The sequence below is a fragment of the Mchenga conophoros genome, linkage group LG5 (genome assembly GCF_057382185.1).
Source record: "Mchenga conophoros isolate Kocher_MC1m ecotype Shallow Benthic linkage group LG5, M_conophoros_male_GT1.1, whole genome shotgun sequence".
Lineage (NCBI taxonomy): Eukaryota > Metazoa > Chordata > Actinopteri > Cichliformes > Cichlidae > Mchenga > Mchenga conophoros.
The window spans coordinates 28782108-28802376 of NC_140530.1; the positions used below are offsets into that span (position 1 = coordinate 28782108).

Sequence of the window (20269 nt, forward strand, 5' to 3'; positions counted from 1 at the left end):
CATCTCTTTCCTGACAATTCCCATTGTGCATATTCTCTTACATATGATAAGTCAACATTGAAACACCTGCGGCTTTTAGTCAGGTGCGGCTAATGTATGTACAAAACAGGATTTTCCCCTGATTTTAGCTTGTGCGGCTAATATTCAGGTGCGCTTTGTAGTCCGGGAAATACGGTACCAGAAATATTGACATTTTGACCTGATGGTCCAGCTAAGCGATTAAGGGGTCAGTACGTTCTTTTAATTCATCATAGGCAGAGCATGAAAATATTAATATCTTGGCTAAATTTTATACAAACTCAATAATTTTCAGGACTTAACACCAAACCCCACAAACATGATCCAAAAGGAAGAGTCTGCACGCTGATGAAAATAATCTTGACGTAGGCACAATGTTCTTATTAACCAAGAATGTCAACATCACCGTGAATATTCACCCACGGGGGAACATGTGGGGTTTTTTCTTGTGTTGTTTGTTTTGTTGTTGTTTGGTCGCAAAAACAGCATTGAGAGTATACACTGTCCCCAAGCCAACAGTGGACTGTCAGCAGCACTGACAAAGAATCCAAAATGCAGCTTGTAGTTGTTTCAATAATACATATAAATTCTATTATCCTACTTTCAGTGTCATCTAAGTCTATTGCTGGGTTTGGCATCATCAAACATGCACTGATATAATTCTTGCAGAAAATCTTTTTCTGTTCTTCAGCTATTGAAAGAATGCTAATACACCCACCCACACACGTGCAAACACATAACCATGCGTACTCGGTCTTAATTAAATCCAACAATCGCATTATAATAACCTATATTTATGCTGACATGTCTGATCATGATTTAAGGACATTTACAAACAGGACAGGCATCATCCTCGCCTGCCAATTAGTCCTGAACTGTTCGAGCTCAAACGCCTGTTGTCATCACATTTTTAAGGTTTTGTTCTTTGGTTGTTGACAAAACACAGAACGAGACACTCATTCACACAGACTTCAAAGCAGCAGAGGTTAGCAGACAGCAAACACTGCCACCATCACATAAGTAAAGCAGCCTGGGTGTATTTTTTTTTAATTAAAGTTACTACTGGTACCATCATTAGACATTAAGAAGCTGTCAGCGGACACAGCCTTGAAAAACGGCATGTGGCACATCAGAATAAACACTTTTTGCAGATGGGATAAATTAATAAGCTATGAAGAGGTAGCTTAACCTAAAAGTATTTCTGGTACCAATTAACAAGGGCAGTAATATTTAATTGCCTAGTAAACTAATCATGCACATCCCTACTGTAGGTAAAGCAAACTACACTATTAAAAACACAATCCAAAACTTCTTGCTGTCACTACCACACAAACAAAAACACTTGACACTCTTCAAACCTTGATTCGAGGGTACAGGAGGTAGGACTTTGACCTTAGGTTTTCTTCCTCTTTTGCCAGGAACCTTGACAGGCATCTGAGCCGATCCCGGGGAAACGGCGGCACCTGACGTTTTAACTCCCGACACATTTTTCAGCACCGTCTCACTCTCTGTCCTGCCCTCCTTTCCCTTGGTCCTGCGCTCCTTACGCTCCTTTCTCTCCTTTCCCTCCTTGGGTTCCTTGCTCTTTCTCAGGGAGACCACTATTGGCTCCCTCTCCTCCCTTCGTTTCTTTGGTTTGCTGCTCTCCTTTTCCTCACACTCCACTCCTGCTTTCTCCCATTCCCTCTTGTCCTTTTTCTTTCGTTTCTTCTTCACCCTGCCTCCGCCACCTCCATCATCCTCCTCGCTCATAGAGGAGGGAGGCCGTGGCGCTCCTCCGGAGTGCTTAGCAGCGTGGACCCCGGATGTGGTGCAGTGATTGGATGTCACCGTGCTGCCCACAGGGGTGAGGAGGCGGAGCTGGTCCTTGGTGCCCACAACCAGGTGTCCCCGTGGGATTGTGGGAGCTGTAGTTTGTGCGTTGCTGTTTTGGTCCGAGGAAGAGGCTGCTGCAGCAGAGGCCTGAGGTGGTGTGTGCTTCAAGAGGCCAGTGAACATCTGAAAAAGAAGAGTGTGTCATAAATACAGTTGATCATTATACTGTTCCTTATTAACTAATAAATTCTACTCATCTCTACTTTACTGCTTGGTTTAAATTCTTCTCATGAATACCTCCTGAGCAGACGTTTCAAAGCAAAAGTCCTCCAAAACAGCAGAGCGTTGAGTATGTAAAAATAATTATCAACCTCATGAAGACATGTGACATTAAAAAGAATGTCTGTAGCATCAGACGTGCAGAGAACTAACACCCAACTCGCCAGTTCCCTTCAGCCCTGTGAAACTTTGCATTTTTCAGTTCGCTGTTTTGCTCTTAACAGCATACAGCTCAACTCTTTTGGTTCACTTTCAACACATAGCAAAAATAAATAAATAAATAAATACATAAATAAATAAATAAACGAAATAAAAATAAAACACTGCTGTTTATTTTCTCTATTCAAATAAACATACTGAAGCCAAATAGTATGGGAAATATTCTTCAGAGTCGGTGGAGATGAACTGAGGAGAAAATTAGACAAAGCTTCCAATAATGGTAGTTGATTAATATCGAAGAAAAATCTGCCGTTTGCAACAACCCTAATAAGAAAATTCTCATTCAGTTCCTGGTTTAATTCTCTCTCGATCCAAAATGCCTCCGGAACACAGAGTACTTGCTTCAAAATCATGGCCTCTCTGCACGATCAGCATACATTTCAGAAGGCCCACTGAATTTTGCACGCCCAATGTCTCACACACAATCGTCTAGTGAAGGCCCTTCAGCAGGTGTCTACGTTGACAGGAAACCTGAGGAAGCCAACCTTCATATATGATGCCTTCCACCTATCAAACTCTGGTCGACTTCACAGCCCTCTCTTCCTCCTACCCAGGACCAACTACCACACTGATGTTCTAGTCAAAACACTCTTGGACTTTAACATTCAGGTCATTTATTGACTCTTAAATTAGTTATTACTGTGCAACATCTGACCTTTGGCTTTGATTCACTACCAGGTGTGTCACAGCAAACTAAAACTAAACTTAACATCTTATTAATTGTTTATTTGTTTTTAGTTAAAATGGACAGACAATCCCCTACTTTCCTGTCCTCTCTTTACTGTATCTATCAAATAAAGCTGAAAAAGGCCCCCCCACACACACACACACACACACACACACACACACACACACACACACACACACACACACACACACACACACACACAAAAAAAAAGTGGCTAAAAATGAGTAAAGTTGTAAGTAGTGGATAGCGATACATTCAGAAATATCCCTAATTTCGGAATAGATCAAACCATGCGATGTTGCGAGGACCTTGTGACACCACATATTCCTAAATCCTCATTCTGAAACAGTCAAAAATGCAAAGTCCATTCAACAACACTGCTCCCAACTGCTCAATCAGCACAGCACTCTTCCACTCTAACCTAACAGATCCAAACGTGAATTATTGCATCATCTTTAAGCAGTGCTGTAAATGTCAAAAGGGTCATTTCCATCACGGCTATATCTCTAACATTAATGGAGAATAGATGAAGTTAGCTTCATTGTCCACCTCTGATTATGACATCAGGTTGTCATCTCATTGAAATTAGGTAGGAAGCGAAGCTCAAGTATGCTAATAAGTCTCTTGTGACTGCATAAATATTGGCAACCATAAATATTCATGACTAGTAGGTGGACCTCAAGGTCAGCATAACATGTGGGCAAATTGTACCTATCTGCTAAAATCAAAAATGCAGATAAGATGTTCCAAAATCCGTTGGTTACTTTATATCAAATACAAAGAGATTGCAATTTCATGGGGTTAAACACAGCTTGTACTAAAGTCTGCAGTGCTTGATTGAGGCATTTCTAAGGTGTTGCATCCAATGATGAACTCCAGTCTACAGGAATATGATGGCATATTGCTCATATTTAGCACAAATCCAAATTCTCTATTGTATTATCACAGCCAGTTCAAGAGCTTTAACAAGATGTTGCCCACTCTGTGACTCTGCAGCGTCATAACTAAACCTAACAGTTGCTGTGAACTATTAGATATTCAAGATGGTATTCAGCTAAGAAACAAATGAGAACTTCATAACTTAAAGCAGTCATATAAAAAAGAAAGATGCTAGATATTAGAGATTTGTAATTGAGATAACAAACAGGATAAACGTAGGACATTTTTGTACTTTAAAATAAGAAAAATAAGGTTTATGGCACCACTGTGTTTTGGCAAGTACTAAAATAATTTCAATAATTAATTTTATGTTATAGTTCCTACCTTCTGCTCCGGCATGATGCTGAATACTGAGTAGAAAAATATACTTTGCAGAACATTAACATGGCACAGAAAATCAGAACATCTGACCAACGTGATATAACGTTCCATCGTAGCATCAATTCCTACTTTGGGACATTTATACAAAAAATTGTTGCCATACTTTATACACCAGCACAAACTATGTGTTTTGTGAAGCTATGGTGCCCTTTACTCACCAATTATCTCTGAGTCCAAATGCAGGTTTGTGCTTAATTAAAGAAAAACCCTGAAGGGATTGCTAACATATCATGCACAAACTTTACCTGCCAAGCTATCCAGGTATATTATAGAGTATATTTGGCAACCAGGGAGCTGTTCACCAAACATCAGTGCTATTAAAATAACACCACTCACTGCCTTATAAGGACTTTTTTTTAACTACAAAGAAATGCTGCCAGTATCAGAGGCAATGATTGGGTAGATGGCTAAGATGGAACAATAGAATAGAAAAGCCCTTTATAATCATTGTACATGTATAACAAAATACATGTGGGTAGACACAGCGGCTCTGCATAGCTGAGGTTGTGTAAATAATGATGTAAATTCTTTAAATGTGACACTTCATGTGCACTCCTTTAATCCAGAAGAATATTGAAAAATAGCTGGTCAGTATTTTTGTTCAGGAGGAGGCAAAAGCTGGGTTAGGGATTAAAATCTGGACAGGTAGTAGCAAATTAAACTTCCAAAAACACACAGGGAAACGCTCCACCATTGTCATCATCTGTGCAATTAATTTGTAGACTTCCAGCATTGCTGTAGTCACAGCTAAACAACCGGAGACGACAAAGAAGAGATAGTTGTAGCCAATGAGAATGAATAAAACGCAAAAGAAGAGGAACGTGAATAAGCAAGGGCAGAAGCAATAGCTGAGATCATCTGCAACTTTAGCTGAAATGTACTCATAGTAGAGTCGTTGCAGTGAGTTACACTGAAACATTAAGAAGAAAAGCATGGAAAAACTAAATGTATTTATTTACTTATTTATTTCACTGAATTGTTTATTAATCTACACCATAAAAACTGAACATTATTTTTTGCACGTTAATGTAACAATTTTGCATCCACATCATCATAATGAGTGGAAGGTGTACTTATTTATAAATTGCTGAAAAAGACTGCTAACACTTAGGTTTATGATGCAAGGATGTTTGGTTCCAGCTGATACAAACAGCTATTGTCACAAGTCTATTTATGTCTGTACCTGCACTCCCAGAAGTTACATTTTCATAGAGCAGTAGCTGTTGTCTATTAGCTTTCTGCAGTGTGAGTTATTCACGAAACGCATACAATATGTTAGCTCACATTACAAGATCTAATTAATCACATTTTACAGATTAATCACCATGACTCCATGTTCAGTGAGTTAACAATGCATGTAAACACAAGGCATTTGGTTAGTTTGTTCACTAACAATACCAAGAAGTTCCTTTAGATAACATGGGTGTCCTCGTTCTTCACAGAAAGAAGCACATATACAGCAATATACTGAATATACTGCACTTGACTTAGATGTCAGTCTTGCTTACTAAAAGCATTTAAGCACCTCAAACGTTATAGAGATAATCATGACAAGATAGACGCTTTTTAAATGTTCCCCTTTTTTAAAACATAACACCAAATGCCAATTTAGACATTTCCTTTGCTTTTTCTGCGGTACAGAAAATGATATCAAAGTATGACTCTATTACTAGTGTGCATAGCAAACTATGGATTTAGTGCACCATTACGCCCCTATTCACTTTAGATATCAAACAGTTTTTATTACAGAAACATAATCCCCAAGACAGATGCCCTGCTGCGTCTTCACTGCTTTTCATAAGTGCTAGTTTTAATCAATTAACCGGGACTCCCTGGGGAGGAACAACTAAATTTAACAAGTCAGAGCCTTTGGTTTAGAAGTTCAAAATTTGATTCATAAGAGGATTAGACCTGAAAATGCACCCAAAGCATTTGTAGTCAGGATTTACATATGGCTGAAGATGAAACAGTCCCATTACGCTTGCTGGATAGGACAATACAGCCTAATCTATTCTGTAAACAAAGTGTGCTGTGACAGAAAGCAAACCATTCAAGGGAGCAAAATAACAAAAAACACATTTTTCTAATGAATAACAACATCACATTTGTTACACTGGCATGTATACTGGTAACAGACTAGTGGGTTTTTTTGGTCCAAATAAATGAAGACATTATTATTCAAGCATGGAAGAACATCATCTACTTGAAAAAACACAAAATAAACAAGGTTATACTTAAACTAGCAATAATTCAAAAGTTGTTTCTAAGTTGCGTAAATGTATAATAAATATTTTTGCCATAAATATTAAACATAAAGATTGTATTAAGATTCAAAAGGTAAAAGTAAGAAAAAACAAAACAATTATTTTAAACACCGAACCATAGAAAGATTGGAGAAATCAAATTACATCAATTCCACTCAGCAGGGGTGAAGTGAATAGAGAATGCAGTCCTGGACTTTTCTAAGTAATGAGTGTAAAATTAATTACAGAAAATGATCAGTAATACTACACATTTACAATCAGAGTTACAGACAATGTTTTTAGTCACTATAAATATTTAACTACAGTGGGTATAATCTGTTGAGTTAACCCCTGGCAATGGTAAACCTGCAGTGGCACTCTAGCATTGAAACACCAGGGTCAACAAAAATATTGTTACTTTAAATTTATTGGCACACTTGACAGCGTCATTTTCTCTTCTCTTGGTTTTTTGATGCCCTGCCAGCCACAGTGTTTTTGTTTCTATCCACATTTCAATAATTAAACAGATATAATGTTGAACACAAGTGCTCTATATTACTTACCCAAGTGTTACACTTTAGGTCTGACAGCAACTGCTACCCGCTATTAAGGATTACACCAGGCTCTGCAGCTAAGATAACCTTTTAAGTATGTGTACATAGAGGCTATTTCTCAGTGTTAGGGAAAAGTAAAGACCAGCTATCAGAAGAACTATAACTTACCTACAGAAGGAGATCAGTACAAACAAGCCAATGAGAATAGTACTGACTAAATGATGATGCTGAACAATCATCAAAGCACTAGTTTAAAATCCAAACACAAAAAGTAAGACAAAAAAGTCCTCACTATCTCTGAAAAAGAAGCAGCTTAAGAGGAAATCTTTGGTGTGGTGATAACAAATCAAATGTTTGCTACAAGCTTTTCATCCACTACAGAACAACATGTTCTGTATTAATTATTTAGTGCAATTAAAATCAATAATTATTCATGTGTTGTGACTTGAATATAAACTTCCCATATAATAAAAGCCAAAATTCAATCTCACCTTGCTTGTGTGCTATATCCACCAGCTGTGTTCAAGTGTTCACTACACATAAAGTCCTATGGACAGCAGGCCCTGCCATATGTGGCACTGCTGTTTGTGTGCTCTGTCCATATGTAAGTAATTGGAAAGACTGTACATTGCCCATATGTTTCTGCACCAATGTCACTAACACAAGCTGTACCACATTTTTGCACTTGGCAAAGGAAGCGATTGTGTTCTGAAAATGAGCCAGCGCAGACTCATTATTGTGATTATGTTAAATTTTGAATCAGAAAGGTGCCGTTCTGAATGCAGCTGATGAAAATGTAGCCTGACATACTTCAGGGGGCTAATAGCAACAAGACAGACTTTTCAAAGCATTGATTCCCCCAACACACCTACGTACACATTTGATGGAGGCTTGTCAGAGGAAAGATGGTGTGGTTCCTATGACAGCAAAGCAGAGGGAGTGGTAAAGGGTTTAAAACTGGCTGTAGCCCTTTCTGACGCTCTTGACTGTATTTAGAAAGTGGAGAAAATGGGCACATGGTCTGCAGAGAAATAACCTCGCCCGGTCATGTGAATGTGGAATGACCGAGTGACATTCGCATATGTTTGCGTCTGCATCCAAATCCTCGTTGAACGGACATTTCTGCCTGAAAAAAAAAATGCATGGCACTCAGACGTGCGTTTAGCCAGTGTATGCAATACATAGAGCAGGTGCGTTTGTTTTCATAACTGCAGTTTTTATGCGGTGAGAATTGAGTTTGACTAGCCTTGTTTCGTGATGTCAATGCAGATGTGCTTACTGCTTCTCACACAGGTATGAGGAATCATCCCAATGAATCTCACACACACACACACACACACACACACACACACACACACACACACACACACACACACACACACGCTGAGCGGCCTAGTCGCCAGTGGGTTTGAGGAGGGGGTATCAGGGCCGTTGCCATGGAAACTGGCTCTCTTTGCCAAAGCTGCTGGGAGAGGGGAGGTGAACGTAAACACGTGGTCACCATGGTAACTCTTTCGTTGCTGTCTGTATGTCTGTACAGACCGACAGCCTCTCTGATTCTGACGTCAGCTCATACATCAGAAGCTTTTTCTCTTTCTTTTGGTCATTCAGTCTTTAGCCATTTTCATTTCATTCTTACTTTGTCAGCCGGTATATCTGCATGTGTAACTGCTTAGAGAGCAGGGAATTCCAAGAAAGCTATTGTTTTTCGAAGATTTAATAGGATAGATTTGTGTCACATATTTTTTATTTTTATTATCAAGGTTGCACAATTTTATATGCTGAGCTGAGTTTCTACTCAATTTTTCACAGAAATCAGAGCAAGTCTTGAGTCGTTTATATAAAGTGAGGCAATAGTTTAGGTAGCAAAGCTGAAAGTAACAATTATTTATTTTATAGTTTTCTTGATTCATCAATTGTTCATGTTTTAAGAAAAAGTATTTGTCATGTGTGCATGTCTCACTAGCACTGCAAAAAGTAGTTAATTAAAAGTAGAACTAATAAAGCTGTAAAGCAAATTGTTGTTAGCTGGAAATTAAGTTAATTCAATTGGTGATTCAGCAAAGCAACTGTTTAAATAACTATTTCGTTGATATGAAATGTTTTATTTTCAAATCCTTTCATGTTGTCAGGAAAAATTTTATGCATCAGTAGGTAAACACTTCTTTTTATTACCTATTTTTATTAAAAATTACCGGCTAGGTTGGCTAACTTCTTCAGAAGTTTTCTGATGACTCTGCGGTGGTTGGATGCATCAGCAGGGATGATGAGACAGAGTACCGGGCTGTGGTCGACTCCTTTGTCACGTGGTGTGAGCAGAATCATCTGCAGCTCAACGTGGCAAAGACCAAGGAACTGATCGTGGACTTCAGGAAGACCAGGAAACACTTGACCCCTGTTTCAATCCAGGGGGTCAGTGTTGACATTGTGGAGGACTATAAATACCTTGGAGTACACATTGACAATAAACTGGACTGGGCTAAAAACACCACAGCACTTTACAGGAAGGGCCAGAGTCGTCTCTATTTTTTGAGGCGACTGAGGTCCCTCAACATCTGCCAGAAAATGCTGAGGATTTTCTATGAGTCTGTGGTGGCCAGTGCGATCCTCTATGCTGTTGCATGCTGGGGGAGCAGGCTGAGGGTCGCAGATGCCAACAGACTTAATAAACTGATCCGTAAGGCCAGCAATGTTGTGGGGATGGAGCTGGACTCCCTCAAGGTGGTGTCGGAGAGGCGGATGCTGTCCAAGATAAAGACAATGTTGGATAACACCTCCCACCCACTCCATGACATGTTGGTCAGTCACAGGAGCTCGTTCAGTGAGAGACTGAGATTACCGAAAAGCACCACTGAACGACAGGAAATCATTCCTGCCTGTGGCCATCTCCCTGTACAACGCATCCACTTAACACACTGTTTGCTGCTACAGCTACACATGTTTCTTTTCCAAATATTTATTTATAAGTGACTTATGTATGTATGTATGTATGTATATATATGTATATATTGTACTATTCTTAGTTAGCGTATTGTCTGTCTTGTCTTAATGTTGGTTTAAAATGGAGCACTGTAACAAAAAATAATTTCCCCCAGGGATCAATAAAGTATTCTGATTCTGATTCTGATTAATCAGTTCCTTATTTAGTCTCTAGTGATGAATGGAAGACATCAGCTGGTTAAAGTTTTCTGCAGCTCTGACAGGTAAGCCCACCAGAGAAGAAACAGCAAAGACAAACTGGGTAAGATGAAATTAAATTTCAGTTTGTGTTCAACTGTCAACACAAAGGTAAAATGCCAAACTCTGGTGCATTACACCATCCGTTTGTGAGAGTTTTGCCTACAGGCTGTGGTTCTCGTCTTAAAGGACAGACCACGCCTAACAAAAAACCACACAGTAAAGTCAACTTTTCCACCGCTGCAGAGAGAAGAAAACTGTAGGTGTGATCAGCAAAGGTCAAGAGGCAAAGAAACAAGAGTAGGCTTCTACAGAGTCCCTACATGACATGAGTGGCAAAGTAATATATCTAAGTCCCGGGGTGAGATACCCTGGAGTGAAAAATATGAAGTAACCCTCGGCTAAGGTCAACTGATAGCCATTTTTGCTTAAAAGTGCAAACGGGTGTTAACATCAAAAGCTTCAACAAGCAAGAGAGGAAACTGGACAATTTTAACTTTTTCCACAAGGTAAATTGTCAGCATGAGTATTTTCCAATGCAGGCATGTAATAATATCAGTATCACAAGCCAACTATCAGCCTGCATATTGATAAATATTAGTGTAGCTTTTATTGTTAAAATAGATAACAATAAAAACAGAAATTCCTGTAATATGAACAAAAGAATATGACTTATAAACTGATGGTTTCTGTGCTGCTGCAATGATCTGTGTGACACTGTCACCGGTCATGTCTTTGGGAGCTGTCGATGCAAAAAGACTACCTACCACTCATGTGCCAGTAAACTGGATGACAGTTTTGTGCACTACAGCATGTCGCTTGTATTGAGTCCCACACGTGTTAAGCAGTTTCACATACATTTCTGTCTTTTCATGATATCCATCGAATAAGATGGACAACTTTTCCTTTTTTTTTTTTCTATTAAATTGTATTTTGTAGTGTGTGGAACCGATCGGTGTACACAAACCCACATTTGGAGAATGTATAGCCATGTATGCAAGTCTGCCTTTTAAAGCACAGCCAAAAGATGTCTTCAACTTATTTTAATTGGTGAAAAAACAATTATGTCCTAAAAGTAACGCCCCGCAGTAGAACTACTTCCTCCAGCTGTTCCGCTTTAGCGACCTCAACAGGTCTGCTGTGATGAGGAATAGTTGCACAAACACGATATTACCAGGTCTTTTGGTTAATGGATGGCTTATGCATTTCAGTATATGAAAGTATGCTGGAAAACAAATTACCAGAAAGAAGAAACAACATAATTTCAAATGATAATATTTATAATATTTATTAGGGCTGGGCCATATCATACCGTTCACGGTAATACCGGTATAATGTTGGGCAACGATAAGAAAATGAAATATGGTGATAGAATATGGGTAAAACGCACATCTGCAGTGCCTTTGTTTTCATACGCACATGGCGGAAAAAGCATGGCGGCGGCGGAGAATGAGAAGGGCGAAAGTGGATCGTTGAATGAAACAGATGAACCAGAATTGGTTTGTAAAAATGTTGCAACTTCAGTGGTGTGGAACTGGTTTAGCTTTCGTCCGTCAGATACACAACAAAGCACTATTTTTGGTAGAGCATGTTAGTGGACCGTCGTTATTACCGTGTTACCGCACCGCTCGATGGATTGTCGGAGTATTACGGCGATCGTAGGCAGGAGCCTCGGAGTGATATGCACTGTGTTTAATATTTATAGTACTTTTTGGTCATATCGCCCTGCTCTAATATTTATTTTAATTCAATTTATTTAAATTTTTTAGATTTCAGTCTAGAGATAAGAAGCTCTAAAAACATCAGTCTGGATTCTGCTTGGCTTGATTGGACCTTAACAAGCCTTACAGGGCTGACCGCCACAAGTGAAGAGTTATTACTTATTTGCGTTTCCACAAGAGCAGTGGATTTTTATCCTGCGCCCAGTGGGTTTTATTCCACAGATTGATTGAATCTGGGATGCAAAATGTAAAAAGAAGAAGGAAAAAAAAAAAAAATGGTACCAACTTAAAGGGAGCGCTTTGCGGAGTAGAAACCCAACAACAAACACAGAGTCAAAGGTGCAGGATTGAGCAGCCACTAAGCTAGACAAAATGCTTAAACTAAGATAATATTTTATCCTAGTTTGAAAAAAACCTGGAAGTTTAGTGTGGGGCTCATCTGGTCTGGTATTTCTTGAGGGTAATAATTAAAAACAGCAGTTATTCATTTTAAGGTTTGACAGGAACATATTGTTGTTTCTTTCCACATCTCAGAATCAGCTTTTTTCAATTTACACGTGGAAGAAATAATAAAGTTTTTCAAATCTGTGCGCAATGTGTGAAATGATGAAGGACGCGGGCAGAACTAGGCCACTCACTGCAGAATGAGCAACACAAAGGAATTACCACTCATCAAGTAGGCCACATTTGCATGTTGCCACAAACTTCACCTGAAACAACGACCATATCACAAAGCAAGCACATCTCTATTAACTAAACTACACCCAATAAACAATGATCAGTAGATCACAAGTTTCCTGTGCAGAGCATACTCATTACTTCACTGAAACTACACGTACACAAGGAAGACAGTTGCATTATTTTTGAAAAGTCATTAAATTTAAAGCTAATGTGTCTGCTTTGAAATTATAATGACCTAAAAATCCTACAAATCAGTGATAGCCATCTTATGTGATCATTCTGCAGCAAATGTCATTTTCAAATAAGTCCTTTTATAAATACAGACCACAGAGTGTTTATATATGCGCATTAGTATTTATATAGTATTTCACTCCGCATACACCTCATACAATGTGTGAATGTGCCTAAGAACAGAAAGCATTAAACCTTTATCAGATTAACCATAATAGTGTTGTGCTGCAAACACACAAATTTGCAAATCTGTAAGTGCAGCATAGGAAACAAGGTTCGGTGGAGTGATTTGCAAAGCAGCTAAGAGATGTGCAGCAACTGCAGGTAGGTTAATGCAAATTCATGGCCTGCATGAAAGCTGAGCATGAAAGCTGAGCTCAATTACCCAAGTTTCTCTGAAACAATGTGTATGAATTCAATGACAGGAAAGTCAACCTGCCACTAAGCAAAAACCTTATAATCATATAAAAAAAAAAAACTGTTTAAAGCTGTTAAAAACTGTTCTTACACTTGGGCAAAACTTTGTTTTAAATCAAATTGTTATAACAGGCAAACTGTTAGTTACACAAGTGAGAGTTCTCAGTTTAATGAAGACTGGGGTAAAAGTTGAATTAAAACACAAGATCCAAGATTCAAGTTAAGATCCAACTTCTTTTGTCTTCTGTGTACTTCATTATTCATTTGTTTAATAAAATCCCTTGTTAGATCAAAACTGAATAAATAGATGCATGGAAACGCAAAGCATCATGTGAGGATTAGACCTGTAACACATTCTCATCAGGTTTGAGGCTCAGAAGAATCAGGAGCTTTGTCACTCACACCTCTAACCTCAGATGATCTGAGGCATGTAATCACTGAAAATACTTCCACGCTCAGCTCGCTCCACCTTCATTCCCTGTGCCTCTTCATATAGAAAAAAAGCTCAGACACAGTTATGGGTAACCTAGAAGCTAAAATTAGCTGCTAAGCTAACCCAGGATCAGTAATGACCTGAGCCGCTGCCATCCATCTTCACAACAACATAGCAACAGTAGCCCTCCCCCCGACGCACACGGGTACACACACGCACACAGCATCATGGCATCGTGTCATGGTTGAATGTGCTTACATGACTGACTACACAGGCGTGCACACAGACATTAACTGTCTTCCTCACTCCCACACTGGCACTCCATGGCTCAATGTGCTTACATGACTGACTACATGGACATACATGCCCGTTTTAGACACACACCACCACACACTCATTCGCACACGTGCGTGCACACACACACACACACACACACACACACACACACACACACACACCTTCACGGTTCAATGTGCTTACAAGGATGACTACATGCATAAAAAATGCACGGTTTTTCTCTTTACACACCGTCTCCCACTGTCCTCACACAAACACACACACAGCCTCCAGTGACGTGCTGCAGTGTAGCAGCCTCTGCCTGTCCAGTAAAACCAACCAAACACAACTGAGGGAGGCTGCAATCACACGGCCTATGAATCAATAATACTGCCCCGCAAATAAGCAAAACACACACACACACAGACCACGGGTACTGCAGTCTCATCAATGCTCCTGCTTCCTTTCAAAGATGGAACAACAGGCAAAACTGGTAAATGTGACAAACACTCAGGCTAGGCTAAGCGCTCTTTCACCACTGCTCATCTTCGTGAAAGATTAGACATATGAACAATGAGGGAAAAGTTTTGGCAGTAAAATTAAAGATGCCTTTAAAAACAACGTGGAGATCAGGGTTCCGTCAACTCCTTGAGTTGACGTCATGATGCAGGTTAAACATAGCAGCTATTCTAAGCATTGACTGCATCTAAAATGTTCAATAGCAGTTCAAAAATTATTTCAATCGTTCTCCAGCTCAGTCCATGCTAAACCGCTAGCCCCACCCATTCCTATCTTCTTTCCCCACCAGCTGGATGACCAGGTCGCAGTCGCAGTAATGCTGAATACCGTTAACTTGCCTCTCATCCCCAGAGACACTTCAAGTCCACTGTCGCAGATTGCAGCTGGTGACAGTAATGCCGGTGCAAGCTGCTGGGCCACTCTGACCTGAACCTACAGCAGGTGAAAACCTGTTCATGTGCTTCTGCACAGCTAATCAAGGATACACAGTTGTCCATCTTAGATATGAGACCCAGTAGAGAGGGAGTTGACTATTACTATTAATTGCCATTCATTTTCAAAAAACATATAGTGTTGTTTAAGTCAGTATGGGTGTGTCTTCTTTCATGTACAAACCTCACTGCACTATCACAAAAATCTGTGGGAAAACATGAATTTAGACTATCAGCACAGCACTGATACTATATTTCAAAAAGTGATACAATCAATAACACTGATCGATATATAATGCTAAAGATTCTAACAATGAAGATACTCGAAATACAATTATTTTTACTAAAACGTGGACATGTAATTGGTTTGAAGAACTGGTTACAGGTGTATCCAGCTGCATTAAGATGAATATGGCTTCTGTCCACTGTTAGCATGCCCTTGAACTTAAAACTATACTAAAAGATTTTTGACTAATTTAACTTTGTAGTCTGGTGATGCCAGACTACATGTTGGAAATATGAGTGTGTAACTACACATCTTGTTTTAGGTTCAGTAGCATTTTGGTCTTCCTTACACACCCTAATGGAGTTTTAAGGCACTTGATTATATAAACTCTACCCACGCAGATTTTTTTTCTACACAGAAAACTTTATGCTTTAGCACATAAATGTATTTTATCTTTACAGTTTTTAACTACTTACAACTTCTAAATAGGGAGAAATTCTAAATAACATCCATGTAAATAACTTCTATCAGCTAAAGTAATACAGGTTTGATGCCTTTACTATATCAAACGCGATAATGTTTTAGTCAAACCCCAAAGGTCTGTTCTGATCCAAGAAAACCTGTCATGTGTAGCATTTCTGTGAGAGTAGAAAAATGTGCTTTCAGCGAATGAAGAAACTTAGAATAAAGAAAGGAGACTCCACCAAAATGCTAAAGGAAGGGAACTCCAGCTTAGAGGACAGCCACATTCTTGTTACTCCCTATAAAACTAAATAAATAAATAAAGATGGAAGGAGGCGCAGGAGGATGGAGGGCTGCAGACGGATCTTTCAGCTGCTTGGTACAAAAATGATCAAAGTGACTGAATCTAGGCCTCACAGACAGAAAAGAATTCCGTCCTTTCTTTGCTTTACCTTGAAGTGCAGATATCACGGTTTCATACACTTGCTGATTCATGGATTGTGATGGTGAAAGAAAGAAAAATAAAAAATAAAAATCAAGCTTCAGCATACAGAATAGTTCTCTTTAAATACACTTGTCAGATACAGAGGAACTAAACCTGGAATGGTGCCATCACAGCTACAAATCATCATCTTTTATGCACAGCTAGAGCTGTTATAAATTTGTTTAATTATTAAATAAACTATCAAACTGCACAACTACTAAAAACTAAGATTTTGAGAAAGGTATTTTCTGTCCATTTATAGCAATGCATAGATTGATTCATACTGAAAGTAACCAGTTAAAGGAAGTTAAACGTCATGCTGTTTTGTACTGCTTTTTAATTACTTCAGCTGGAGGCAGATTTTCTTCATTAAAATAACTGTGGTAGTGTAAAGCTACAATAAATGTTTCATTGTCCAAAATCCTATGGCGCCAACTGTACTTAATTTGTCATTTTCTGGGTATTTGCAACAGTTAGGGCTTTAATTGACATGGCAGATAGTTCTATGGTGATGGTGTAATGCTGGATAGTTTGGGAAATTTTCCCTGTTTAAAATAATGCTGGACGTTGTTTATCCAGAATAATATGCTTGATTTGAATTCTTCTTTTTGTAGCTATTTTCATTTTTAGTTATCACATTTTAGGAAAATTCCTTTTTTTTTACCTTTTAGAATTTGCAGAGAGCTCAAATGCTAGATTTAAAGCAAACAATCAATGTGTGACTGAGGTGTAGACTTTCAGCTTTAATGCCAGTTGTTTCACAATAATATTACATTAAGTGCTTTAGAATTACAGCCACACATAGTCCTCCATTTTTAATACTTAGATGAAAATATCTCGCAGTCAGCGATTTCCTAAAATCTAAAATGGTTTGGCTTTTTCACTATGCTTTGGGTCATTACCCATTTGCTCTGTGAAGCACTGTTCAATCAGTTTGCCAGCATTTGGCTGAATCTGAGCAGAGTGTATAGTTTTTTAAATTACTATATATGTGCTACAGGGAGGTTTATATCTTTATTAGGTATGTGTGTTTTTGAAGGGATGCCAAATGCTATCATTTTTTCTGTAAAGCAAATTTACCTTGCCTATGGGTATAAATAAAGTTACCTTGAACCTTGTAAACTTCAAAATTCATACTGCTACCTCTATCAGCAGTCACATGAGAATTCTGGTTACAATACAATAGTATTCTCCATACTTTTCCCATCATTCTGATGCAAGTTCATCTTAATCTTTGTTCAGTTATTTCCAGAACTGGACAAAATCTTTTTTTTTTTAAGATTATTTGGTCTTCTTGCTGCTGAGTGTAACCAGTGATTTGCCGCTTGTCGTAAACCCTCTGTGTTTACATTCATGAAAGCGCCTCTTGATTCTAGACCTTGTCAATGAAATGCCTACCTTGTCATGAGTGTTCTTGGCAGATGTTGTGAAAGAAGTTTTACTTAACCAAGGAAAAAAATTTGTGTGATCATCCAACTTTTGTTATCTTCAGTGGTCTAGGTCTAGGCTGCTGGGGGAGTAAGTAAGTAAGTAAGTAAAATTTATTTATATAGCGCTTTTCACAGATAAAAATCACAAAGTGCTTTACAACACAGAAAATGGGAATGTAAAACAATATAACAGTAAATAAAACAATGTAAGACAATAAAACTATAAAAACAGCATAAGAAGAAATTAATCAAATGCTTTTCTAAATAAAAATGTCTTCAGCTGTTTCTTAAAACAATCAATGGAGTCCGTGCAGCGAAGAGACAGTGGGAGAGAATTCCACAACCGTGGTGCCACAGTCTGAAAGGCCCGATCACCACGAGTTTTAAAACGAGTGCGTGGTACCACCAACAGTCTCTGATCTAATGACCTTAAAGCCCGAGAAGGTGTATGTGATTTCAGCAGGTCAGATAAATATTGAGGAGCCTGACCATGCAGGGCCCTAAAGGTTAGAACTAAAATTTTAAACTGAAACCTAAAATTTACAGGCAACCAGTGAAGGGAGGCCAAGACTGGAGTGATATGCGATCTTCTCTTGGTGCCTGTTAAGAGACGTGCTGCAGCATTCTGCACAGTCTGAAGACGATTTAAGGCTGATTTGTTAAAACAAGTAAAAAGGCCATTACAATAGTCTAAACGAGAAGAAATAAAAGCATGAATAATCATCTCAAGTTCAAGCTTTGATACCATTAGTCTGAGTTTAGAAATATTCCGTAAATGATAAAAACAGTTTCGGACTAGCTGCTTAGAATGCTGCTCGAGCGACATCGAGCTGTCAAATAAGACACCGAGATTTCTAAGGCTTGATTTTACGTAAGGGCCTAAGAAGCTGATATGCTGTCTAATTTCTGGGACCATATGGTCTGGAGCAATAATTAGAGTTTCTGTTTTATCAGAGTTTAGTTGGAGAAAATTGTCATATAACCATTTGTTGATTTCTGTCAGACAATTACTTAAATTAGACAATTTATAAAACTCAGACATTTTGAAGGAACAGTATAGTTGGATGTCGTCAGCATAGAGATGATAGGAGATATATTTATAGCGCTTAATAATTTGGCCTAGAGGAAATACATAAAGTAAAAAGAGAATTGGACCCAGGACAGATCCCTGAGGTACCCCACACGGCAAAACTGTTGATTCTGATGTGACATGATTCATGCAAACAGTAAAAGATCTCTCAGACAGATATGATATAAACCATTTTAAAACAACACCAGTAATCCCAAACAAGTTCTCGAGTCTGTTTATCATGATACTGTGATCTACAGTGTCAAAAGCAGAGCTGAGATCCAGCAGGACCAGGAGTCCCATGATGCAGTGCTTTTTCTTCAGTCAACTTTTTCACTCACTGTGTTTATACACCTCTCTGCATTTAATTATGAGCTATTATTAATCTCTGGCTCTCTTCAACAGCGTGTCTTTGTCCTGTCTTCATCCACTTACCCCCAACCAGTCGCAGCAGATGGCCACCCCTCCCTGAGCCTGGTTCTGCTGGAGGTTTCTTCCTGTTAAAAGGGAGTTTCTTTTCCACTGTCGCCAAAGCTTGCTTGGGTTTTCTCTGTTTTCTTTGTATTATTGTAGGGTCTTTACCTTACCTTACAGTAAAGTGCCTTGGGGCAACTGCTGTTGTGATTTGACAGTATATTAAAAAAAAAAAAAAAAAAAAAAAAACTGAATTGGTCTATGAGGCCGATTTGTTGTTCCTGTGATGGTGAGTGACTTGTTTTTAAGTACGTACAACATTGTTGATTTGGCCAATCCTCAAGTTTTTTGGGTTGTTTTAAATCTGTCTGATCGGTAGTTCAAGTTCCAAGACTAATGATGGCATCCTCCAACTACATCAACATCTCTTTGACCTAATGCTGAGGATTTAAACAAATAGCTACCAAAAGCAAGTCAGTACTTGGAATCAATTAGTTTGTTTTGGAATAATGAAGGAATAGGCTTCACTTGCCCATGAAGCAACTCTCCCATCTTTCCAACTTTTGGCCCCCTGAAAATGGGAGACTATGTATAAAAGGGCTGGATTCTAAACAGTTTATGCAATACTTTTGTCAACCCCTTGAATTAAATCTGAAAGTGCGCACTTTAACCAGTCTAGACTGTTTAAAATCTATCTATTACAATCTGCTGGTGTACAATGGAAAAGCTACAATGAAACAGTAGCTTCAAAGGAGACATAAACACACAGAGTATTTTTTTTTGTTAAGAGAATTGTTACCAGCTGGACGAATCCGTTTTTAAAGACTTCAAAACATAAATTCGGGACTCCTACCATCTGTCCTGCTCCTACAAACGATCTCTACCCTCATTACACAAAAATATTTCCCTGCCATCTCTTTTTGAACAATCAACATTGTCTCACTTTTGTTATCATTTTCCCAACATCTTGCAGCAGCCTTGTACAAACATTACCACACAGACATTAGTTTCCTCCACATCACTGTGCCGTGATGACATTATCACTGTGGCTTCGAGATGTGGCAGGAAGATAACCAGACAAGTTGATGGCCACTTGAAAGATGCCAGACACACCATCACTGCGACAGTGAAAATCTCATCACTTTTCTCATGTAAACAAACT

General features: G+C 38.7%; 1 protein-coding gene across 6 annotated transcripts in view; it reads right to left on the reverse strand.

The window, feature by feature from the left end:
* Positions 1-20269, reverse strand: part of chd6 (chromodomain helicase DNA binding protein 6) — a 98185-nt gene that overhangs the window by 47624 nt on the left and 30292 nt on the right. For all 6 annotated transcript variants that reach the window (XM_085274703.1, XM_085274704.1, XM_085274708.1 and 3 more), the window contains exon 3: positions 1377-2016. In XM_085274703.1, the coding sequence (XP_085130829.1) occupies positions 1377-2016 (640 nt within the window). The remainder of the gene's footprint in view (positions 1-1376; positions 2017-20269) is intronic.